This window comes from Dipodomys spectabilis, unplaced genomic scaffold (assembly GCF_019054845.1).
Source record: "Dipodomys spectabilis isolate Male_0828 unplaced genomic scaffold, ASM1905484v1 ptg000006l, whole genome shotgun sequence".
Lineage (NCBI taxonomy): Eukaryota > Metazoa > Chordata > Mammalia > Rodentia > Heteromyidae > Dipodomys > Dipodomys spectabilis.
In genome coordinates, this window is record NW_024870683.1 from 1,533,831 (window position 1) to 1,555,109 (window position 21,279).

Consider the following 21,279-nt stretch of genomic DNA (forward strand, 5'->3'; position numbering starts at 1 on the left):
TAAGTGCAAATATTCAGATGAAATGACTACTTTCTCCAAAACTCATAACCTCAAAACTTTTATACACACTCTAAGATTAACACATTAAAAATATATAGGAAGTTTTCCTGCTCAGTAAACAATTTCTATCTAGTTAACATTAATAAATCTTTCAAATAGCCTAAGGGGGTGGGGAGTGACTATGATCATTTGTTTCAAAAGTTTATAATATTCTTTCCAGTCAATATATTGGTTCTGTGTGTTTATTTTGTACTTTAAAAAGCTTGTATTAATACTGCACAAATTCAAACAGAGACTCAAAGCCATCTGATGTTGGAGCCAGACATGGTGATGTATGTCAGCAATCCTAGCACTTTGGTGGCTGAGGCAGAAGAATTTCAAGTTCCAGGCCAGCCTAGGTTATGTGGTAAAAATCTTTCTCAAAAAAGAATTATATAGCTTTGATATTAATTAATTTTAACACTTGAGAGATTTATAACTGCCCTGGCTCAATTCTTCACACTTCTTTATTGTCTAAAGTCACCTATTTCAGATTTTATTTTTTCACCCAAACAACTGGTAGATCCCAAGGGTATATCAACAACAATTTTCCTTGGCAACCCAGGAGCAAAATAACAAGTAATGCAAGGAATCATATTAAAGTGTGCCACTTCTAGTATTCCAGACAAATGAGACTTTTTACCTATTGAGAGCGTTAATCTAAATATCAACCTTTACAGGAAATGTTTGGTTTGCTTTTATACCTCCCCGAATGGCAATTCATTCTTCATCTACATATATTTAGCTACATTTACAAAAAATCTAAACATGATATGGTGCCCCATAAAATATATTAAAATGTTTGCTTTTATTCAGTAGTTAACAAATTTAACTGAAACCAATTTATGAAACACCAAACTTCAACAAGTGCTACATCCTGAGTCCAAATTCCAGTACCACCATAAATAAATGAACATAAATAAGTGAGCACATGTAATACTGTAATGAAAATGAAATATCATCTGTGCATTGTGGCCCAGAATGTATAATATGTATTATGAATACCACACAAACCCTAATTGAAATGATCAATATTCTAGTAAGAGGAGTTCAATGTTAATGTAGTATAAAATAAAAAGGGCTATGGAAATATTGCCATTAAAGGAAGCTAAACAAGGCTGGGAAGGTGGCTCAGTGGTAGAGTGCTTGCCTCGCATGCATGAGGCCCTGGGTTTGATCCCTCAGTACCACATAAGCAGAAAAGGTTGGAAGTGGCAATGTGGCTCAAGTTGTAGCCTTGAGCTTAAGAGCTGAGGGACAGTGCTCAGGCCCAAAGTTCAGGCCCCACACCAACATTAAAAAAAAAGGGGGGGGATGGGGCTGGGAAGGTGGCTCAGTGGTAGAGCGCTTGCCTTGCATGCCTGAGGCCCTGGGTTCGATTCCTCAGCACCACATAAGCAAAAAAAAAAAAAAAAGAAAAAAGCCGGAAGTGGCGCTGTGGTAGAGCGCTAGCCTTGAGCTGAAGAGCTGAGAGACAGCACCCAGGCCCAGAGTTCAGGCCCCACAACCGGACCCAAAAAAAAAAAAAAAAGGGGGGGGGGGGTGCTAAACAACCATGACAATGACATGTTATAACTGACCTGACACTGCTGAACAGAAGGGGAAAATGTTATAAAAGATATACTTAACTAAGCTGAACAAGTTGAAATAGTAATACTGAATTTCCTGAAGTTGATACTTGTGGTTATATAATGGAATATCAACGTCCTTTGGAGAAATATTTAAGGGCAAAGTATCATAATATATGTAACTTATACCTCAAATGTTTCATAAAAAATACTCAGGAATACTGAAAGACAAATGGAATACAATGTTAATAGATAAATCAATATAAGGGCTATGTGGATATTTCTTATAGAACTCTTATTCTTGCAACATATCATTGTCTGAGATTATTTCCAAATAAAACATTTAAGGACTAAAATATAATAAAAACTAGTCAAATATCATTAACTATCCTTTAAATAAAATTAAGACTCTTGTATAAAGACTATCTGTTATCTGTAATCATCTGTTTATACTCTATAAAACTTCTATCTACTCTATAAATGTCTATAAAATTCTGTTTTATGTAAAGTTAGGTTTGATCAAGCTATTGAATTTCAGACAGTAGGTACAGTGTACCACCCTGTGGCAGAAAAGTGAAATGATGAACACTTTTTACATCAGTATCACCGAAAGGCAAAACATAGCAAAGCAAAACCCAGAAACAGTTTCCAACAGATTTAAATTTTTTTAATTTAAAATTTAAATTTTTTAAAATCTATGCGAGCTAATTTTTCTAAGATGTAGACATTACAACTCAAATTACTTTACAAATGAGAGTTATCTACTTGATTTTTAAAGCATTAAATAGCATGAAAAAGTGTTACAAAAAATGACTTAATGTCTAATAAATCTTCAATATACCTTTGTCTTTTTGTTTCTAGTTATGAAAATTAAAGTTTACTCTCATGTAAAATTAGGTACAAGTACTAGGAATAGTTTAATTTATATTTAAATACTTCTATCAAACACTCTGAAACTAAATAAAAATTTTATTAAAAAAAAAAGGAGAGAAAAGAGAGGACAAAGGAAAGAACTCAAAGAAAATTTGGGTTGAGAGTTCCATCATGATCTCTGTATTTCCCTCCATTTAAAACAAAAGAATCCTATTTTATTTTTCCAACTCCCTTTCCCATCTGCAATTCTTTATTTTAAGCAAATTAACTTAAAAGCTAGTTTTGAATTATAGAGCAATATCTGTATGCCTAAATTTATCAAATTAACACTGATTAAATTTATTTTCTTTTACCCAAATACAGTTAATTATCCACTCTATCCATTTTTACAACCCCAAGATATTTTTTTTTTATCAGAGTAATACACTGGGGAGATCTTTGGAACTTAATTAAGAACAACCATACATGTAAATTAATAAAGGCTTAAAAAACATTTCTAAAGAAGATCTGAGGACCAATTTCTTGTCCAAATGAAAAATATTAGGAAATTTTAATATAAAGGTTTGATTATATGTTGGCTCTAAACTGAGGATCATTCCCAGCTTCAAGTTACGTCTTTCTGATTCGCCTTCAAAAATCTAAGACAATAAGGCATATGGGCTGGGAAGGTGGCCCAGTGGTAGAGCACTTGCCTTGCATGCATGAGGCCCTGGGTTGATTCCTCAACACCACATAAGCAGAAAAAAAAAAAGCCGGAAGTAGCGCTATAGTTCAAGTGGTAGAGCCCTAACCTTGAGCTGAAGAGCTGAGGGACAGCGCCCTGGCCCAGAGTTCAGGCCCCACGATGGACCCCAAAAAAAAAAAAAGAAAAAAGAAAATAAGGTATATTGTTATATAGAAAAAAAATAAATAGGAAAAGAATAGTCCTCACAATGTGCTACCATTTGTGTCTACAGTGTATATATATGCATATATGTTTAAGTAGATTATATGTGCACATATAAGTAATATGTAACATATATTTATATATACATATATATGTTATGTATATGTGTATATACATATATGTACATGTTATACATATACATACATACACATATATACATGTAAACATACATACAATAATCTGTTAAGTGTATGGAATACCTCTAGGAGGATACAAAAGGATGGTTTGCTCTGATTATTCTACAGAAAGGCAGAATGGTAAATGGCAGTAAACTTATTCTTACTGCATCTCATTGTGCTATGTGTATATATTTATAATTCAAATAAGTAAGATAGTAAATAGCACACTAGATACATAAAGACAAACAGTCACTCTAGGAAAGCATAACATTTCCCAGCAAAAGAACACAAGAGAACTGTTAATAATGGTTAGCTTTGAAGCAGGGAATCTTAACTTGAGTCTATAAACAATCTTTCCCCCTGTTTCCCAGTCACACACCAGATATGTGGATTGAATTTAGATGGTGTGTAAGATGGTATACCGCTTCCTATGGCTGCTGTAACAAATTTGCAACACAAGTATTTATTCTCTTCCAATTCTGGAGGGAAGAAGCCCAAAATATGTATCACTGAGCCAATGTCAATGCCTTAGCAGGGCGCCACTCCCTCCCAATGCTTCAGGAAGACTATCTCTTTGACTACTCCAGCATTTGTAGCTACAGTCTTATTCCCATTCTCATGGCCCCTTCATCTACATTCAAAGCTAACTGCTTCCCTATGCTTTTATCATAGTCTTTGTGTGTGTGTGTGTGTGGGGGGGGGGGGGGGGGGGTCTGGTCGTGGGGCCTTAACTCAGGGTCTGGGCGCTGTCCCTCAGCTCTTCAGCTCAAGGCTAGCGCTCTACCACTTGAGCCACAGTGCCACTTCCAACTTTTTTCTTTTTGCTTATGTGGTGCTGAGGAATTGAACCCAGGGCCTCATGCATGCAAGGCAAGCGCTCTACCACTGAGCCACCTTCCCAGCCTTTATCATAGTCTTCTGTGTCAAATGTCCTTCATACTTCATGTGAAAGATACATATGACTGCATTCAGGGCTCAACCTGATAATTCTGGAAAAATCTCACCTCAATACACATCTAAATCATATTTGCAAAGTCCCCTTTTAATGGATACATTAACATTTAATGACTTAGCAAATAGAATTTGAGTATCTTTGAGGGACTTTAACATATACAGATGGAGAAAATTACATCTATATTTTCACTATATTCTTTTATCTTCTCTCAAATACCTACCCTTACTATAAACAGTATACAGAAAAACATTCTTGTTTTGAAGGGTGTAGACTATTTAAGAAACATGACTATTAAACTAATTCAGTCTAATGAATAATACCATGTAAGTAGTAAGTAGATGAAACCCACTTGCTCTTTTTAATCCTGTCAACATTTTAATAACCATACTTTCTATTTTAAAACAAGCTGTTCACATTTTAGATTTTTAAAACACTAACTTAAATGGACATTTTAAAGTAATCCTTACAATTCTCTATAAATTTTGAGATATTTAAACCATATGGTGAAAATAAAGCGGTTTAATTTGCACACATATTTCCTAAACTCAGGCCTATTTATATAATCTTTTTTTGTGTGTTTGTGCCAGAATTGGGTCTCAAATGCCAGGCCCAGGCAATCTCCTTTAGCTTTTTCACTCATGGATAGTGCTCCCTTGAGCCACAGCTTCACAATTGTTTTGTTGTTGTTTCATTTTGTTTTGTAGTTAATTGGAGATTAAGAGTCTCACAAACTTTGCTGCTTTGACTAGCTTTGAACTGCAATCCTCACATTTCAGCCTCCTGATTAGCTAGGATTATAGGTATAAGCCACTGGAATCCAAGTAGAAGTTAATTCACTTTTCAAAAACTGAATTCAAAACTAGAATTAGATAGCCAATTTAGAACATGTCCATACTCTGCTAAGAAACAAGGAGTGGCTAGGAAAAGTTATACCACAACATTCATAAATAACTTATTTTGTGATATAACTAACTTTGAGAATCTGGATTTTTGAATCTGTCCTCTAAAACTACAAAATTATTTCAATGTTACTTATTATCTACAGGGAAATACAGCTTCATTTCCACTGACATCTCCCTCAATATCATTCAATAAAGTATATTTATTTAAAGATATTTAGCAAAAGCAATTCTAAAGCATTGCTAAGATTTCCATGAAGTGTTTGTACTTTTATTATTTTAGTCTTGATTATCTCACTGCACTATTTAAGACTTAAATTTCATTACAAACACATTGCTTAGAGCTTAATCATCTAACATTATAAGCCAAATACCTATTCTCGTTGTTAGTGCTATTTAACTATAATAAAGCTTCTTTGCCAGCCTGTCTCCAGATGGAGATAGCACTCCTAGTTCCAGATCTGCATATTATCTTATTTATTCTTATTATTACAAGTATTGTTTTTGTCACAGTTTATCTTAATTCTTAGTTTTCACAAGTATTGATACATTGCTGATAGCTTTTAAACAATATAAAATTACAGATGCTCAAGTTTTTCTTTTTTTTTTTTTTTAGTCCGGTTGTGGGGCCTGAACTCTGGGCCTGAGCACTGTCCCTCAGCTCTTCAGCTCAAGGCTAGTTCTCTACCACTTGAGACACAGCGCCACTTCCGGCTTTTTTCTTTTTGCTTATGTGGTGCTAAGGAATCGAACCCAGGGCCTCAGGCATGCAAGGCAAGCGCTCTACCACTGAGCCACCTTCCCAGCCCCATAGATGCTAAAGTTTTTCAACTATCTACAATATAGTTGTTTTTGTTTGTTTCTCTAGGGTGACAATACCATCCCTTAGCTTTTGCTAAATACAACTATTTAGAAACTATGGATATCACATCTGCATAATTCTTAAATCTAATTCCTATTCAATTTTGAACTCAGGGTCTCATACTTGCTGGCAGGTGATATACCACTAAGCCACACCTCCAGTCCTTTTTGGAGTTTTTTTGGTACCTGTCCTGGGGCTTGAACTCAGGGCCTGGGTGCTGGCACCCAGGCTCAAACCTGGCACTACCCTACCACCTGAGTTACAGCTCCACTTTCATCTCTTTTTGGTATTAACTGAAGTCTCACAGACTTTCCTACCCAGGTTTGGCTTTGAACCACAGTCCTCAGATCTCAGCCTCCTGAGCAGCTAGGACTACAAGAGTGAGTCAGTGGTGCCCAGTAACCTGATGCATTTTGTTGTTTGTTTGTTTGTTTTTTAATTTTATTGTAAAGATGCTATACAGAAGTAAGGTAATGAGTACATACCTTGTTGAGCATTGTAAACACTTACTTTTGTTTTTCTCCTACTATTCCTTCACTCCCCCCAGGTGTTTTGTTTTGTTTTGTTTTGTTTTGTTTGTTGGTCCTGGGGCTTGACCTCTGGGCGAGGTCTCTCAGCTCTTCAGCTCAAGGCTAGCGCTCTAGCTCTACCACTAGAGCCACAGTACCACTTCTGATTTTCTGAGTGGTTTATTGGAGATAAGTGTCTCACTGTCCGATCCTCAGATCTCAGCCTCCTGAGTAGCTAGGATTACAGGCGTGAGCCACCAGCTCCTGGCCAGTATTTTTATTTTAATGTTGGAAACTATTTCAAAAAATTTAAACATTTAATAATATAAAAAAAAGACAAAATAAGTCATGCAAAACTAAGGTTCTAACTTTCACTAAGAGTAATGAAAGGAAAACTGACATTTGAGATGTGCATGCTCTAGTCAGTTAAACATTATATCATCTATTTTTGTTGTTGTTGTTTTTGGGGTTTTTTTTTTTGTTTGGTTGGTTTTTGGGGTTTTTTTTTTGCCAGTTTTTTTTTTTGCCAGTCATGAGGCCTGAAATCTAGGCCTGGGCACTGTCCCTCAGCTCTTCAGCTCAAGGCTAGTGTTCTACCACTTGAGCCACAGCGCCACTTCCAGCTTTTTCTATTTATGTGGTGCTGAGAAATTGAACCCAGGGCCTCATTCATGCAAGGCTAGCACTCTAACACTGAGCCACCTTCCCCGCCCAATAAAGCACCTATTTAAAATAAAACTAGGAAAGATTTGGTACTCCTCCCCATCACTGTTGAATAATGGGGATTCTGAACAGTACCTAATTAGTTAAAACTGGGGTGTAAATAATTCAATAATGTATCTCAAAAGATGAAATGTTAGAATCAAAAGACCTGAAATCCAACTTAAAAATTATCAAGCAAGGTCTTCTAAATCTCACAATGAGGAGAATGAAACTCAGTGATGTTTAATTTTTACCAGCACATCAATAAGAACTGGCAGACTAAATATTAATGTCTCTCTCTGTTTTTCCCTTGGTTCCTTTCCTTGCCATTCTTCGTCTTCCACCATTCACATTTTTCATTTCACTCCTCCCTTTTCTTTCATTTCACTTTTTCCTTATAGAAGGATTAGGGAGTTGTTTTTGCCATACTGTATATAAAGTACATTACACAGCATGAGAAAAAAAAAACATTTACATTTAAAAAAACCTTTATAAATCCTAGCTCCTCAGGTGGCTGAGATCTGAGGATCGTGGTTCAAAGCCAGCCAGGGCAGGAAAGACTGTGAGACTCCTATCTCTAATAAACCACCAGAAAACCGAAAGTGGCGCTGTAGCTCAAATGGGAGCACTAGCCTTGAGCTGAAGAGCTGAGGGACAGTGCCCAAGCCCAGAGTTAAAGCTCCACAACCAACCAAAAAAAAAACCCTTTATATTTTTAGACAACCAATCTGTAACTTTGGCTAACTGACTAGGTTGTAAACAAAGCAGGTAGCAGGTAGTGCGGGTGGCTCACACCTGTAATCCTAGCAACTAATGAGGCAGAGATCTGAGAATCATGGTTCAAAGCCAACCCAAGAAGGAAAGTCTATGACATTCATCTCTAACCACCAAAAAGCTGGAAGTGAAGTTGTGGCTCAAGTAGCAGAGCACTAACCTTTAATATAAAGGCTCAGGAACAGCACACAGGCACTGAGTTTAAGACCCAGGACTAGCATACACACAAAAACAAGAGAAACCAAGCAATTATAATACTTTCCTGTTACGCCTACAAATGAATTATGAGATTACAGGTGGATGATAGCACACTAGGTATGTACCACCACAGCAGGTGTGTATACATCAATGTGCACAAATTATATAATAGGTTAAAACAAAAGAAATTTATTCTTGAATAGTTCTGAGGTCAAAAATTTAAAGTGAATCTTAGAGAACTAGAATCAAGATAGGGCCAGTGTTGCATTCCTTCTAGCAGCTCCAGGGAAAATTCATTTCTTATATTTTCCAGCTCCCAAAAGGACACCTACACTCCTTAGCTTGTGGTACCTTCTTCAATCTCCAAAGCACATCTAGCATTGTTATGTCCTGCTTGCCAAGTACAGATGTTCCTTCAATTTAGATGGGAGTTACTTCCAACTCAAACACATTCTTACGTTGAAATATTAAGTCAAAAATGAATTTAATACACTTAACCTACCAAACATGGACATTAGCCTACCCTACCTTAAACATGCTCAGAATACACACAATAGCCTATAGGTGGGAAAAATTAAATGCAACCAAGTTTATTTTTCTAGTTATCCTACGTATTTTAATTGATAAACACATTAAAATAAACACATAAAAATTAAACCTATTAACAGGTTATTGTGTTTGCATGCATGTAAAAATTACACAACGTTTAAATTGAATTAATAGGGTCTTATGAACTTTATGCCCATGCTAGCCTCCATCCTATTTATAATTCTTTTTTTATTTACTGGTTGTTGTTTTTTTTCTTCAGTACTGGGGTTTGATCTTAGGACTTTGTGCATGCTAGGGAAGGCACTCTGCCACTTTACTCACCTCTGGGCATTTTTTTGCTCTTTTCCTCCCCCCACCCACCCCTTTCTTTATTTTGTGTGCCAGTCCTAGGATTTGAACTCTGCATCTGCACACAATCCCTAGGTTTTTTCACTCAAGGCTAGAACTCTACCACTTGAGCCACAACTCCACTTCTGACCTTTTTGGGGAGGTTAACTGAAGATAAAGAGTCTCATGGACTTTCCTGCCTGGGCTGGCTTCAAACTACGTTCTTTAGATCTCAGCTAGGATTATAGGTATGAGCTACCAGCGTCTGGCTTGCTCTGAATATTTTTAAGATGAGGTCTTGCTTTTTGCCTGGAGCCAGCCTAGACTTTCTATTTTTGCTCCCCATCATGGCTGGGATGACAGGCACATACCACCGTGCCTAGTTTTTTTGTTGAACTGGGGTCTTGTGAACATTTCCGCCTGGGCTGGCCTGGAACCTTGATCCTCCTGATCTCAGCGTCCAAGGTAACTGGAATGATAGGTTTGCATCACTGCATTCATTGAGCTATTGGATGAGAGTCTCGTGAACTTTATGCCCAGGCTAGCCTCCATCCTCCTAAACTCTGTCTCCTGAGTAGCTAGGATTATAGTGTGAGCCACTGACACCTGGCCTCATTTATAATTCATTTATGGTAAAATTATTCACGACTTTTAGATTTTTGGCATATATAGTACATACCCATTATCTATCATCATCCTACTGTGTGTCACAGCATACCAGAACTTATTTCATATAATTAAAACACTGAATCTCTGATGTAGAGGAAAATCTCCAAAGGAATAACAAAGAAACTTAGAAGTGAAAATGGAAGTGTTTAAACTTACTGATTGACTAAATCAGATCCCATCTTGGAGCCATCATCTGCCTCCTCTTCCATATCAGAGTCCACACCATTGTCACCTTATAAATGAAACAAACTATTGAAAACATGCTTGTAGAAAGTAAAAATCAGTTAATAACAGAGGTCCATTTTTAAAAGCAATGCACATTTGAACACTTTATAGTTAAGTCTTTTCAATTGCTTATATTTAAAACAATGAGTTTTTCAATTTTTTTTTTCATTGCCTTGCCCTATATAAGAATGCGTTCATATACATTCCTACAAATCTATTTCTCGAGTTATAAAATCTATTTAATAATTTATTTTTTTAAATTATTTTTCTCTGGAACCTCAAGTATCTGTTGTTTGTTTCATCTATGGTGCAAATGCTAAACTCCTTGGCAAGTTCCAAAAAAGAAAGTGGAGGGAGGGAGGGAGGGAGGGAGGGAGGGAGGGAGGGAGGGAGGGAGGGAGGGAGGGAGGGAAGGGAGGGAGGGAGGGAGGGAGGGAGGAAGGGAGGAAGGAAGGAAGGAAGGAAGGAAGGAAGGAAGGAAGGAAGGAAGGAAGGAAGAAAGGAAGAAAGGAAGGGAGGGAGGGAGGGAGGGAGGGAGGGAGGGAGGGAGGGAGGAAAAGCTAGAAGAGAAAATGTGGAAATCAAACATTCTAGTAGGATCACAGAGAATTCTTTCAGATGAGCATCTGCAAATTTCAAGGAATTCTTCTAATTACATGTGAACCATAATAGAGCTGAAAAAATATGTATTAGTTAACTAATCTATAAATACTATAAAGCAGAAAATTGTTCAAATTATTTTCAGAAACATCTTTGCCTTCCCTGTAATTTTTTTACAGTATTTTTATAGACATTTTTTCTAACTTTATAACAGTATACAAGCTTATGCTGTTTTCTGTATATATAAATAGTATTTCTATATATCATACTTAACTATACAGGAAATCTCTTCAGGAGATTCTATTCTGGTATGTAAATTGTATTACTCAGCACAAAAGCAAATATTCTTCAATGATTACCCACTAATGAAACCAAAGTAACATCCAAATAAGAGAAAAAAGCTTCAGAATTTATGGTATACACAGTTTAATAAGTTAGCAGAATGTAGAAATATTCTTACCCTCAAGAATCTTCAGGATTTTTTTTTCAGATAGGAGCTCTAATTGTTCTTGGCATAGTTTTTTAATTTCCTCTATTGAACAGTTCTAAAGGAAATGATATTTTTAATTGCATTTATGTGCGATAGTTTCAATAGAAACTGGAAAATTAGTACTTAAACTAAAACAAAAGATCACCAGTTCTCATCCCTCTCACCTTGTACTTCCCTCTTCTCACCCACCCCAAAGAAAAGCATTAGAATAATAATAATAATAAAAAAGAAAAAGGGCTGGGAAGGTGGCTCAGTGGTAGAGCGCTTGCCTTGCATGCCTGAGGCCCTGGGTTCAATTCCTCAGCACCACATAAGCAAAAAGAAAAAAGCCGGAAGTGGCGCTGTGGCTCAAGTGATAGAGCGCTAGCCTTGAGCTGAAGAGCTGAGGGATAGCACCCAGGCCCAGAGTTCAGGCCCCATGACCAGACTCCCACAAAAAAAATAATAATAAAATAAAAAGAAAGAAAAGAAATTGGAAAACTACAACTGTAAAAAAAATTCCAAGCTGGGGCTTGGTGGCTCACACCTGTAATCCTAGCTACTCAGAAGGCTGAGATCTGCGGATCAAAAGAAGCTCAGACAGTTTGGAAGAAATAATTGTATTATCAGTTTATAGAATTCACAGAATTTATAAACCATGATAATGACAATTTGCCTTATGAAGGTTAAAATGTATTACTGTCCCACAATACTGTGAAATATGTGAAATTTATATAATCAGTTAATCTTAATAAAAATTATTTGAAAATAAATATTAAAAAAAAAAGAAGCTCAGGGGCTGGGAAAGTGGCTCAATGGTAGAGTGCTTGCCTCACATGCATGAGGCCCTGGGTTCGATTCCTCAGCACCACATAAACAAAAAAGCTGGAAGTGGCTCTGTAGCTCAAGTGGTAAAGTGCTAGCCTTGAGCTGAAGAGCTGAGGGACAGCACCTAAGCCCAGAGTTCAAGCTCCATGACTGACAAAAAAAAAAAAAAAAAAAGAAAAAAAGAAGCAGCAGCAGCTCAGGCACAACACTCAAACCCTTAGTTCAAACCCCAAACAGGCATAAAAAATAAATAAATAAATTTAAAAATTCTAGTTAGAGAGGCTGGGGAGGTGACTCAGTGGTAGAGTGCTTGCCTTGCATGCATGAAGAACTGGGTTCAATTCCTCAGCACCACATAAGAAGAATAAACTAGAAGTGGCGCTGTGGCTCAAGTGGGAGAACACTAGCCTTGAGCTGAAGAGCTGAGGAACAATGCCCAAGCCCAGAGTTCAAGCCCCAAGACCGACACACACACACACACACACACACAAAAATAAAAAATTGGAAATCTGATGGTAATACACAAAGTTATGTTTATTATGGAAGAACAAATAAAAATAGTTCTACATGTTAATAGTAGCCTATATGTTAAGTAATTCTTCCAAAGGCTTAAATGGTCTGGACCTGCCCCTATGTGTCAAGTATTTCATCTTGGGCTTAGCTTGTCCCATAACTATTTCTACAACTGTAAAATTAAAATAACATGCACTTCCCTATATAGTTTCAGAAATTACCATATAAGAACACCATTAAGTTATTATAAACTGTCATTGTTTTACAACAGTGTATTTTAAAGTACCAAGGGAAATTGAATACACTCCTATTTAAATACTATCATTGACTGAATTTAACAATATTCCCATAAGGTCAGTAAGTTTCTTTTTTTTTTTGGTCAGTAGTGGGGCTTGAATTCTGGGATTGGGCACTGTCCAAGCACTCTACCACTTGATCCACAGCACCACTGCCAGTCTTTCTGATGGTTAATTGGAGATAAGAATCTCATGGACTTTCTTGCCCAGGCTGGCTTTGAAGCACGATCCTCAGATCTCAGCCTCCTGAGTAGCTAGGATTACAAGCATGAGCCACCAGTGCCCAGCAGTAATTTTCTTAACTACACATTTTTCTTCACAATTTTTTAAATATCCAAGGCCATTTATACTTCTCCAAATTCCCTTATTTCTTTTCATGCTTATTTTAAATGAGAACATCCAATTACATACTGCATTCAGTAAAATGATTGCTATAAAAAATGTTTGATTTCTATGTATGTGTACAGTAGAGAAGTACCTTTAATACATCAGGAAGCATCTTCTGTAACTTCTTCTCTCCTATAATACAGAAGCACTGCTGAAGCATTTCTTTTTTATCTGATATATAGAAACTAACTGGTTTTAATGACACAGTCAAATCCAGTCCACCTTCTTCAAGGTCACTGTGCTCTGCCAAAAGTAATTCTTTTTCCGAAGTTGGCAAGAGAGATTTGGTTTCCTAAAATTAGAAGAATAAAGAACTATTAATACTCTGATATATAATACTATAATATATACAGTTTGCAAATATTATATAACATATATGACATCATATATTTTCATTTGATAAATTATCCTTCAACTATTTCCCAAAGTCTTGTTTGTACACTTATCTAAAGCTACTGTAAGGGAAGGTGGCTCAGTGGTAGAATGCTTGCCTTGTATGCATGAGGCCCTGGGTTCGATTCCTTAGCACCACATAAGCAGAAAAAGCCTGAAGTGGTGCTGTGGCTCAAGTGGTAGAGCACTAGCCTTGAGCTGAAGAGCTGAGGGACAGCGCCCAGGCCCAGAGTTCAGGCCCCACAACCAACCAAAAAAAAGAATATTTCATGTTTACTATTCTTTTACTCCTAACACTACAATTAACTCAAGGACAGCTAAATAAAAGAGGTAATATAAGACACACAAATGAAAATACTCTCAACACTGAAGATTTCCTACAATTTTAGACTTTTGAAGAACTAGGATACTTCTTCAGGTGGCCATTTACATCTAAGTTTATTTTATATTTCATACATGTATGCATTGCCATTCAGTTAAATAGAGAAATGAAATGGCAGTAAAATGTTACAAATGACAAATATTATAAAGTGATACTATAATAAGCTATTTCTATTTTAAACCAATATATAATTTAATAATACTCAAAAGGAGGCAAATCATTTCAGTAATTTAAACATCTCTGACGATTTTACTTCCCATCTCCCAACTCTATCCAGTCTCTCCAAATCTATTATCATAATATGGTCCAAACTACCATGATCTTCCCTAAAATACAGCAATAGCCGTTTGAGTGGATACCCCACATCTGGCATGAAGTATTATTCTGTATATTACTAGAAGAGTGGATTGTATAGAAAGGGTGTGTAATCATTTTTGCTTTAAATGCTTCAGTGATTTCACATGGCTTTTGGGGTATGGCCCACCTCGTCTCATTTTTTTGGTTCTAAACATATGAACTTCTTGGAATAACTCTAACAGAACCTGCTTGTACATTCTCATCCTCTACCTTCTCTTTCCTTCTTCTACCCCACATTATATCATAAAATTAACAAGTCCAGATGTTTATCAGATATGAATTTGAAAGTTATTTCCTCAAGAATATCTCCCTTGCTGGGCGCCAGTGGTTCACGCCTGTAATCCTAGCTACTCAGGAGGCTGAGATCTGAAGATCATGGTTCAAAGCCAACCCAGGCAGGCAAGTCCATGAGACTCGTATTTCCAATAAACCACTCAGAAAACTGGAAGTTGCGCAGTGGCTCAAGTGGTAGAGCACTAGCCTTAAGCTGAGGAGCTAAGGGACAGAGTTCAGGCCCAGAGTTCAAGCCCCATAACCAACAACAACAACAACAAAAAAGATTCTCTCCCTTGACTATATAGGTCAGGTATGATAATTAGACTAGAAAGTAAATCAGATCAGCTCTTAACATCATGGTTCAGAATATAATGATATAGAAAAACTGGAACACAACAGAAATAGAAAATGGTACTGCAGCTTTAGAAAGAAAACAGTTCACAGTTCCCCAAAATGTTACCATAAGCCACACACTAATGGCTCATGCCTGTTATCCTTAGCTATTCAGAAGGATGAGTTCTGAGGATCATGGTTCAAAGACACAATGAAGTCCAGCCCAAGCAGGAAAGCTCATTAGACTCAAATCCCCAAAATAACCAACAAAAAGCCAAGCTAGAGGTATGGCTCAAGTAGTACAGGGCCAACCCAGCCAGCAGGCTAAGCAAGCATGAGGTCTCAAATTTAAAACAGAACTATTTTTTTTTTTAATTTGAAAGAGCTAAGAAAAAAAAAACAACTTTACCCTATAAAACAAAAGTTCTGACAAATATTTGAGGGACCAGTACAAAGTATTTTCGAACATACCAACCAACAATAAAAAGTACAGGCTGATAACTCAAGAAAATTTACAAAAAAGCAAGCATAATAAATTCCAACACATCAAGTACAACTTACACCAGGACTGCAAGGGCAGTTAACTTTTAGAAAAACTACATAATCTGATTAGAGGAGAAAAATTGTGATCAACGTATCAGAAAGCCATCTTATAAAAATATAACTCCCAGTAAATTAGGAAGAAAACTGGAGAAAGTTCCCAATCTGACCCATACCTAATCATTCCCTAACTTTTCAAATCAATGACAAGCGTTGGGTTACTAATGACTTATGCCTTAAGTAATACTAAGTACTCGGAGGCTGAGATCCAGAGCTTTTAAGATTCAAAGTCAGCCAAAGCAGAAAAGACCACAAGACTCCATCTCCAACTAACCAGCAGAACTAGAGGCATAATTCAAGTAGTAATAGACAGGACAGCAAGAAAGCAAAGTGCACGCAAGGCCCGCATTCAAATGCTTGTATCTACAAAACAAGAAGTAAATAAATTATAACAAACACACATGAGAAATGTTCTGACAGGTGGGTAGAGCACTTGCTTAGTATGTGCAAGAACCTGGTTTGGGAGGGGAAGGGGATAAATACCCAGAATCTCAAAAAAGGAGAAAGGGAAAAAGGAAGGAAAAGGGTAAAGGAGAGTGAAAGGGAGGGGAAGGGGTAGGATAGGGGCAGGAGCAGGGGCAGAGGGAGGAAACAAAAACATTCCCCATTATCACTGCTAATATCCCATACCACATTAGAAGCCCTTAAAATGCAAAAAGGACACAGAATAAATACAAGTGCTAGAAAAGATAAAAGTCACTGAAACCATGTTTCTGAGAGAAATCACTTTTAAATTAATATCAAAATGTGCTAGGTAGAAGAAAGCATAAAACTAAAAATGCCCTTTTATGTTCTGCAGCCATAAAAGCAGTTAAGACTGTAATTTTCAAAAGTATTAAAATACAAACAGTTTAACAAAGATCTTGGAATAAGAAAAGCCTTTATAAAATAACAGAAGGTAAAATATTAGCTTTGACTTCAAAGAAACTGAATGTACATTTTGGACATTATATAAACATCTGCAGCATATTCTACAATAAAAGAAGGCCTAAAATCAAAACTTTACCTAAAGATTGTTAAGATTTCTGAGAAAGACTCAAAACCAGAAAAAAACAGGTGTGTGTATGTGTGTGTGCATATATATATATGTACACAAGAATCAAATTACAAAAATATGGAAGAATTCAAGCTCACTATTCATCAAAAAAATAGAAATTAAAATAAATACAATGTTAATTCAATCCATCAATTTAACAGATCATTTAAAAATGAATATCCAATAGTAGTGAAGATATGCAGAAACCAACGGCATGCTACGTTTGGACAGTAAACTGCTAAAGTTTTATTTGAAAGCATTTGGTGCTATCTCATGACTATTTTGTCTAGTGGCTAGTAGTGGGACTTGAAGGCTTTCATTTGGCTTGCTTGCTCTATCACTTAGCCACACCTCCACTTGTTTTTTTCTAGTTAATTGGAAATCAGAATCTCTTAGAAGCCGGGTGCCAGTGTGGTGAGGACAGCAATTTGAGGCCAACCCAGGCAGGAAAGTCCATGAGACTTATCTCCAGTTAACCACAGAAAAAGCCATTAAGTGGAGATGTGGTTCAAGTGGTGGAGAGCTAGTTGTGAGCAGAACCGGAAGTCAGAGTTAAAGCCTCCCCCCAAAATCTCTTGGATTTTGTATACCCTGGTTGGCATCGAAGTGGAATCCTCAGATCTCGTATTGGGGTGGCAGCCACCAATGCGCAGCTTTTTTTGTTTTAAGTGCATATGTTTTGACCTTGCAAGTTCACTTATGAGATTCTGCCCTAAAGCTAATTCTTGCACAAGTTATATATGCGAGGGCATTCGATTGGGTATTGTGTGTAGTGAAAAAAGAAAAAGTGAACACCTAAAGATATAATGGAATACTGGGCAGTCGCTACAATGTAACATACCATATACAGAAATCATCCCAATTAAGTGGTATTACTCAACTAGAGCTGATGTACAGAAATTTAAGCACATAAATCTAAAACAAGGGGACAATCTAAATAGGCTGCATATCAACTTTTTGCTTGTGTGTGTGTGTGTGTATACTTAAGAGATAGAACACAGAGCCGGATATGTACCTTTATCTTTTTTTTTCCTCTCTCTCTCTCAAGACTGGAGCTCTACAACTTGAGCCACAACCCTACTTCTGGCATTTTGGTGGTTAATTGGAAATAAAGAATCTCACTGACTTTCCCTGCCTGGACTGGGTTATAACCGCCATCCTCAGACCTCAGCCTCCTGAACAGCTACGATTACAGGCTTAAGCCACAGGTGCCTGGCTGCGTACCATTTAGTAATGTGAAAGTATGAAAAGGGACTTCCAAACTTGTGCCTTTATTTCTGCGATGAATGAGTTTTAAGTAAATCTTAAGCTTTATAACAACAAATAATAAAACTTTTTTTTTTAAAGTGGTGGCTATCTCCGCCGATTGATAGCTTCCGTGGTCAAACGTTGGATTCAAATCAAGGAGAAATTAACAAACTCTTGGCTCTAGGGATAGGAAAGAAGGGAAAGGGGGGGGGGAGGTGAAGGAGGGAAAGAAGGTAGGAAGGAAAGGGGGGAGGGAGGGAAGGGAGGAAGAGAGGGAAGGAAAGTTCCTTCACCCCTGAACCTCAATTTTGTTTTTCATTTGTAATAGCGATGAAGCTAATCAGCATTTACCAAACACACACACACACACACACACACACACACACACACACACACACAAACACACAGAGTTTAAAAGCGTCAGGTTCATCAGGACAGTGACCCGGCGACTCAAAAGGCTCTCTAAGGAAACTCGGAAAGACCACACACTTGGACTTATTCGTAAACCCAGACACACAGAAGTTCAGGACCCGAGGGAGGAGGACCCCCGGGACTCCGGAAGAGGAACCTCGCAGAACGAGCGGCCCCTCGGGCGCGGCAGCTCCGCAGGCCTCGGGGGCGGCGCGCACGCACCTGCGGCAGGGAGCCCGACACGCTGGAGGACGAGTCCGTGCTCCTCCGCTTCCGGCGCTCGCCGCGCTCCGCGCCGCCGCCCGCGCCGCCCGCGCCGCCGCCGCCGGAGCCCGCGTTCCCGCAGCAGCTGACGCTCCCGCAGCCGCTGGCGCTGCCGCAGCCGCTAGTACTTCCACTGCCGCTGCTGGCCAGGGCCGGGACCACGTCCGGGGTCGTGAGCGAAGGCGCCACTTCCTGGCTGCTCCGTTTACGACGCTTCTCCCGGGAAGACTTCTTCCCCGTCATGATCCCTCGATTCCAGTCATCCGGGAAAACAAAACAAAACAAAACAAAACAAAACCTCGGCGTCTCAGCAGCAACCGAACCCGGTCTCCGGGCGAGCGGCAGCGGGAGATGGGCTGTGCCGTCGCCTGCGTTACGTCACTTCCGGCCGTGGCGCAGCGCGTCGGAGCCATTTCCGGAGGCGGAGCCGTTTCCTGGAGGAACGTGTTAGTTAGGTGGGGCCTGAAGGCCTGGGCCCTAGTGTCTCTCGATGGGGTCATTTGGGGTTTTGTTTTTTTCTTCCTCTACAAGACAGCAAGTGGAACTTTGTAACAATTCTGTGCCTTCTTAAAAGCTCTTTTTAGTGTTTATCAAGTTACAGATATATAGGAAGGTGGAAGTATCCTGAACGATTAAAAGTGTACTTTATGACCATTGGTGATACTGAAAACTGTGTGACAAGAGAATTGAGAAAAAGAGTTTCTGTTTGAAAATCTGAGCCAGGTATGCAGCGTACCTAAATTAGGAGCGTTTTGTGGACATAGTAAGTATTTAGAGACCACTTACAAAATGTCACTATAAAAGGCTTTCCACAGGCATGTAGTTTTAGCATTTCTCAGAATGACCTACTAGATTCTTTTTTTTTTTCCAGTCCTAGACCTTGAACTCAGGGCCTGAGCACTGTACCCAAGATTCTTTTTGCTCAAGGCTAGCACTCTACCACTTGAGCCACATTTTCCCTATATGTGGTGCTAAGGAATTGAACCCAGGGCTTCATACTTGCAAGGCAAGCACTCTACAGCGAAGCCACATTCCCAGCCCCTAAGTTCTTAACTGCAGATTAATTTTAAGCATATACTGTATTTGCTTAACATGATCTCTTCTTCATTTCAAAGAGTTCACACAATGAGATTTTTTGGTTTTCGTTTTTTGTTGGTCCTGGGGCTTGAACTCTGGACCTGGGTGCTGTCCCTGAGCTCTTCACCTCAAGGCTAGTGCTCTACCACGTTGAGCCATAGCGCACCACTTCTAGTGTTCTGGGGTTAATTGAAGATATTCCTCCCCTGGCTGGCTTGGAACCTCGATCCTCAGATCTCAGCCTTCTGAGTAACAAGGATTACAGGCATGAGCCATTGGTGCTCAGCACACACAATGAGTTTTAAATGTGCTGGGTACTATTTTCCAAGTTTTCAGGCACAAAAATGAATGAGAGGTCAAGTGTCATGCTCTACCAAGAGATGCAGAGATACTGAAGTGATATGTCTTATATCATTTCCTTTAACTCTTAGAATCACAACTTGAGAAAATATCATAGATGTGTGTGGAAATTGGCTAAGCAAAGTGATCTGTGCTCAAGGTCATAAAGAATGAGGATTTAAAGTCAATTCTAGCTTACTTTATATCCATCATATTCCATTGTTTCTGGCCTACCTATAAACCTATCAAAGTTGGATGGTCTCCACAGTAACATCATAAAAAAAAAAAACACACCTGCTTTTTAATTATGGGAGGAGGGAGTTTCTTATGAAATTGTAACTCCTCTGAACATCACCTTTATAATGTCAATAAAAAAATAAATGAGAAAAGAGTTTCTGCTCATCATTCACTCATCATCAGGACGTTTGTTTTTAGAAAGTGTATTTCAAGGAGTTGTAGAAGATTGGAGTTCATGTGGTTATTTGTTTTTCCTTACTAGTACTAATGTGTAGGCTTTATTCAATAGTGTTACTTTGTGTGTGTGTGTGTCTGTCTGTCTGTCTGTCTGTCTGTGTCTTGTCTGTGTCTTGTCTGTCCTGGGGCTTGAGTTCAGTGTTTGGGTGCCATCACTGGGCCTTTCTGGTCAAGGCTAGTTCTTTACTACTTGAGCCATAGACAGTTCAACTTCCAGCTTTTTGGTGATTAATTGGCGGTAAGAGTTTCATGGACATGACTGCTCAGCCTGGCTTTAAAGTGCCATCCTCAGATCTCAGACTCCTGAGTAGCTAGGATTACAGGCTTAAGCCACTAGTATCCAGCTCCATGTTACTTATAAAGGCACCAAAGGAAAAGAAACAAATTCTTATTTTTTAATTTGTTATTGTTATAATTAAGATAATGTACAGATGGAGTACTGTTTATAAATCAGGTAATGAGCCGGGCGCCGGTGGCTCATGCTTGTAATCCTAGCTACTCAGGAGGTTGAGATTTGAGGATCATGGTTCAAAGCCAGCCCGGGCAGGAAAAGCTGTGAAACTCTTATCTCCAATAAACCACCAGAAAACCGGAAGTGGCGCTGTGACTCAAGTGGTAGAGCGCTAGCCTTGAGCTGAAGAACTGAGGGACAGCACCCAGGCCCAGAGTTCAAGCCCCAGGACCAACCAAAACAAAAAAATAAAATCAGGTAATGAGTACATTTCTTTATTTTGCTGGTTGTGGAGCCTGAACTCTGGGCCTGGGCACTGTACCACAGCTCT

General features: G+C 38.4%; 1 protein-coding gene across 3 annotated transcripts in view; it reads right to left on the reverse strand.

Moving 5' to 3' along the window:
* Positions 1-18,958, reverse strand: part of Caap1 (caspase activity and apoptosis inhibitor 1) — a 48,599-nt gene extending 29,641 nt beyond the window's left edge. For 2 of the 3 annotated variants that reach the window (XR_006150167.1, XM_042696811.1), the window contains exons 1-4: positions 18,566-18,958; positions 13,399-13,599; positions 11,275-11,359; positions 10,146-10,221 (exon numbers count right to left, since the gene is read on the reverse strand). Coding sequence is in view for 2 of the 3 variants with exons in the window: in XM_042696811.1 (XP_042552745.1) it covers positions 10,146-10,221; positions 11,275-11,359; positions 13,399-13,599; positions 18,566-18,850 (647 nt within the window). In the remaining variant the exon portion in view is untranslated. The remainder of the gene's footprint in view (positions 1-10,145; positions 10,222-11,274; positions 11,360-13,398; positions 13,600-18,565) is intronic. The other variant, XM_042696824.1, reaches the window with a different exon arrangement.
* Positions 18,959-21,279: the final 2,321 nt, after the last annotated feature.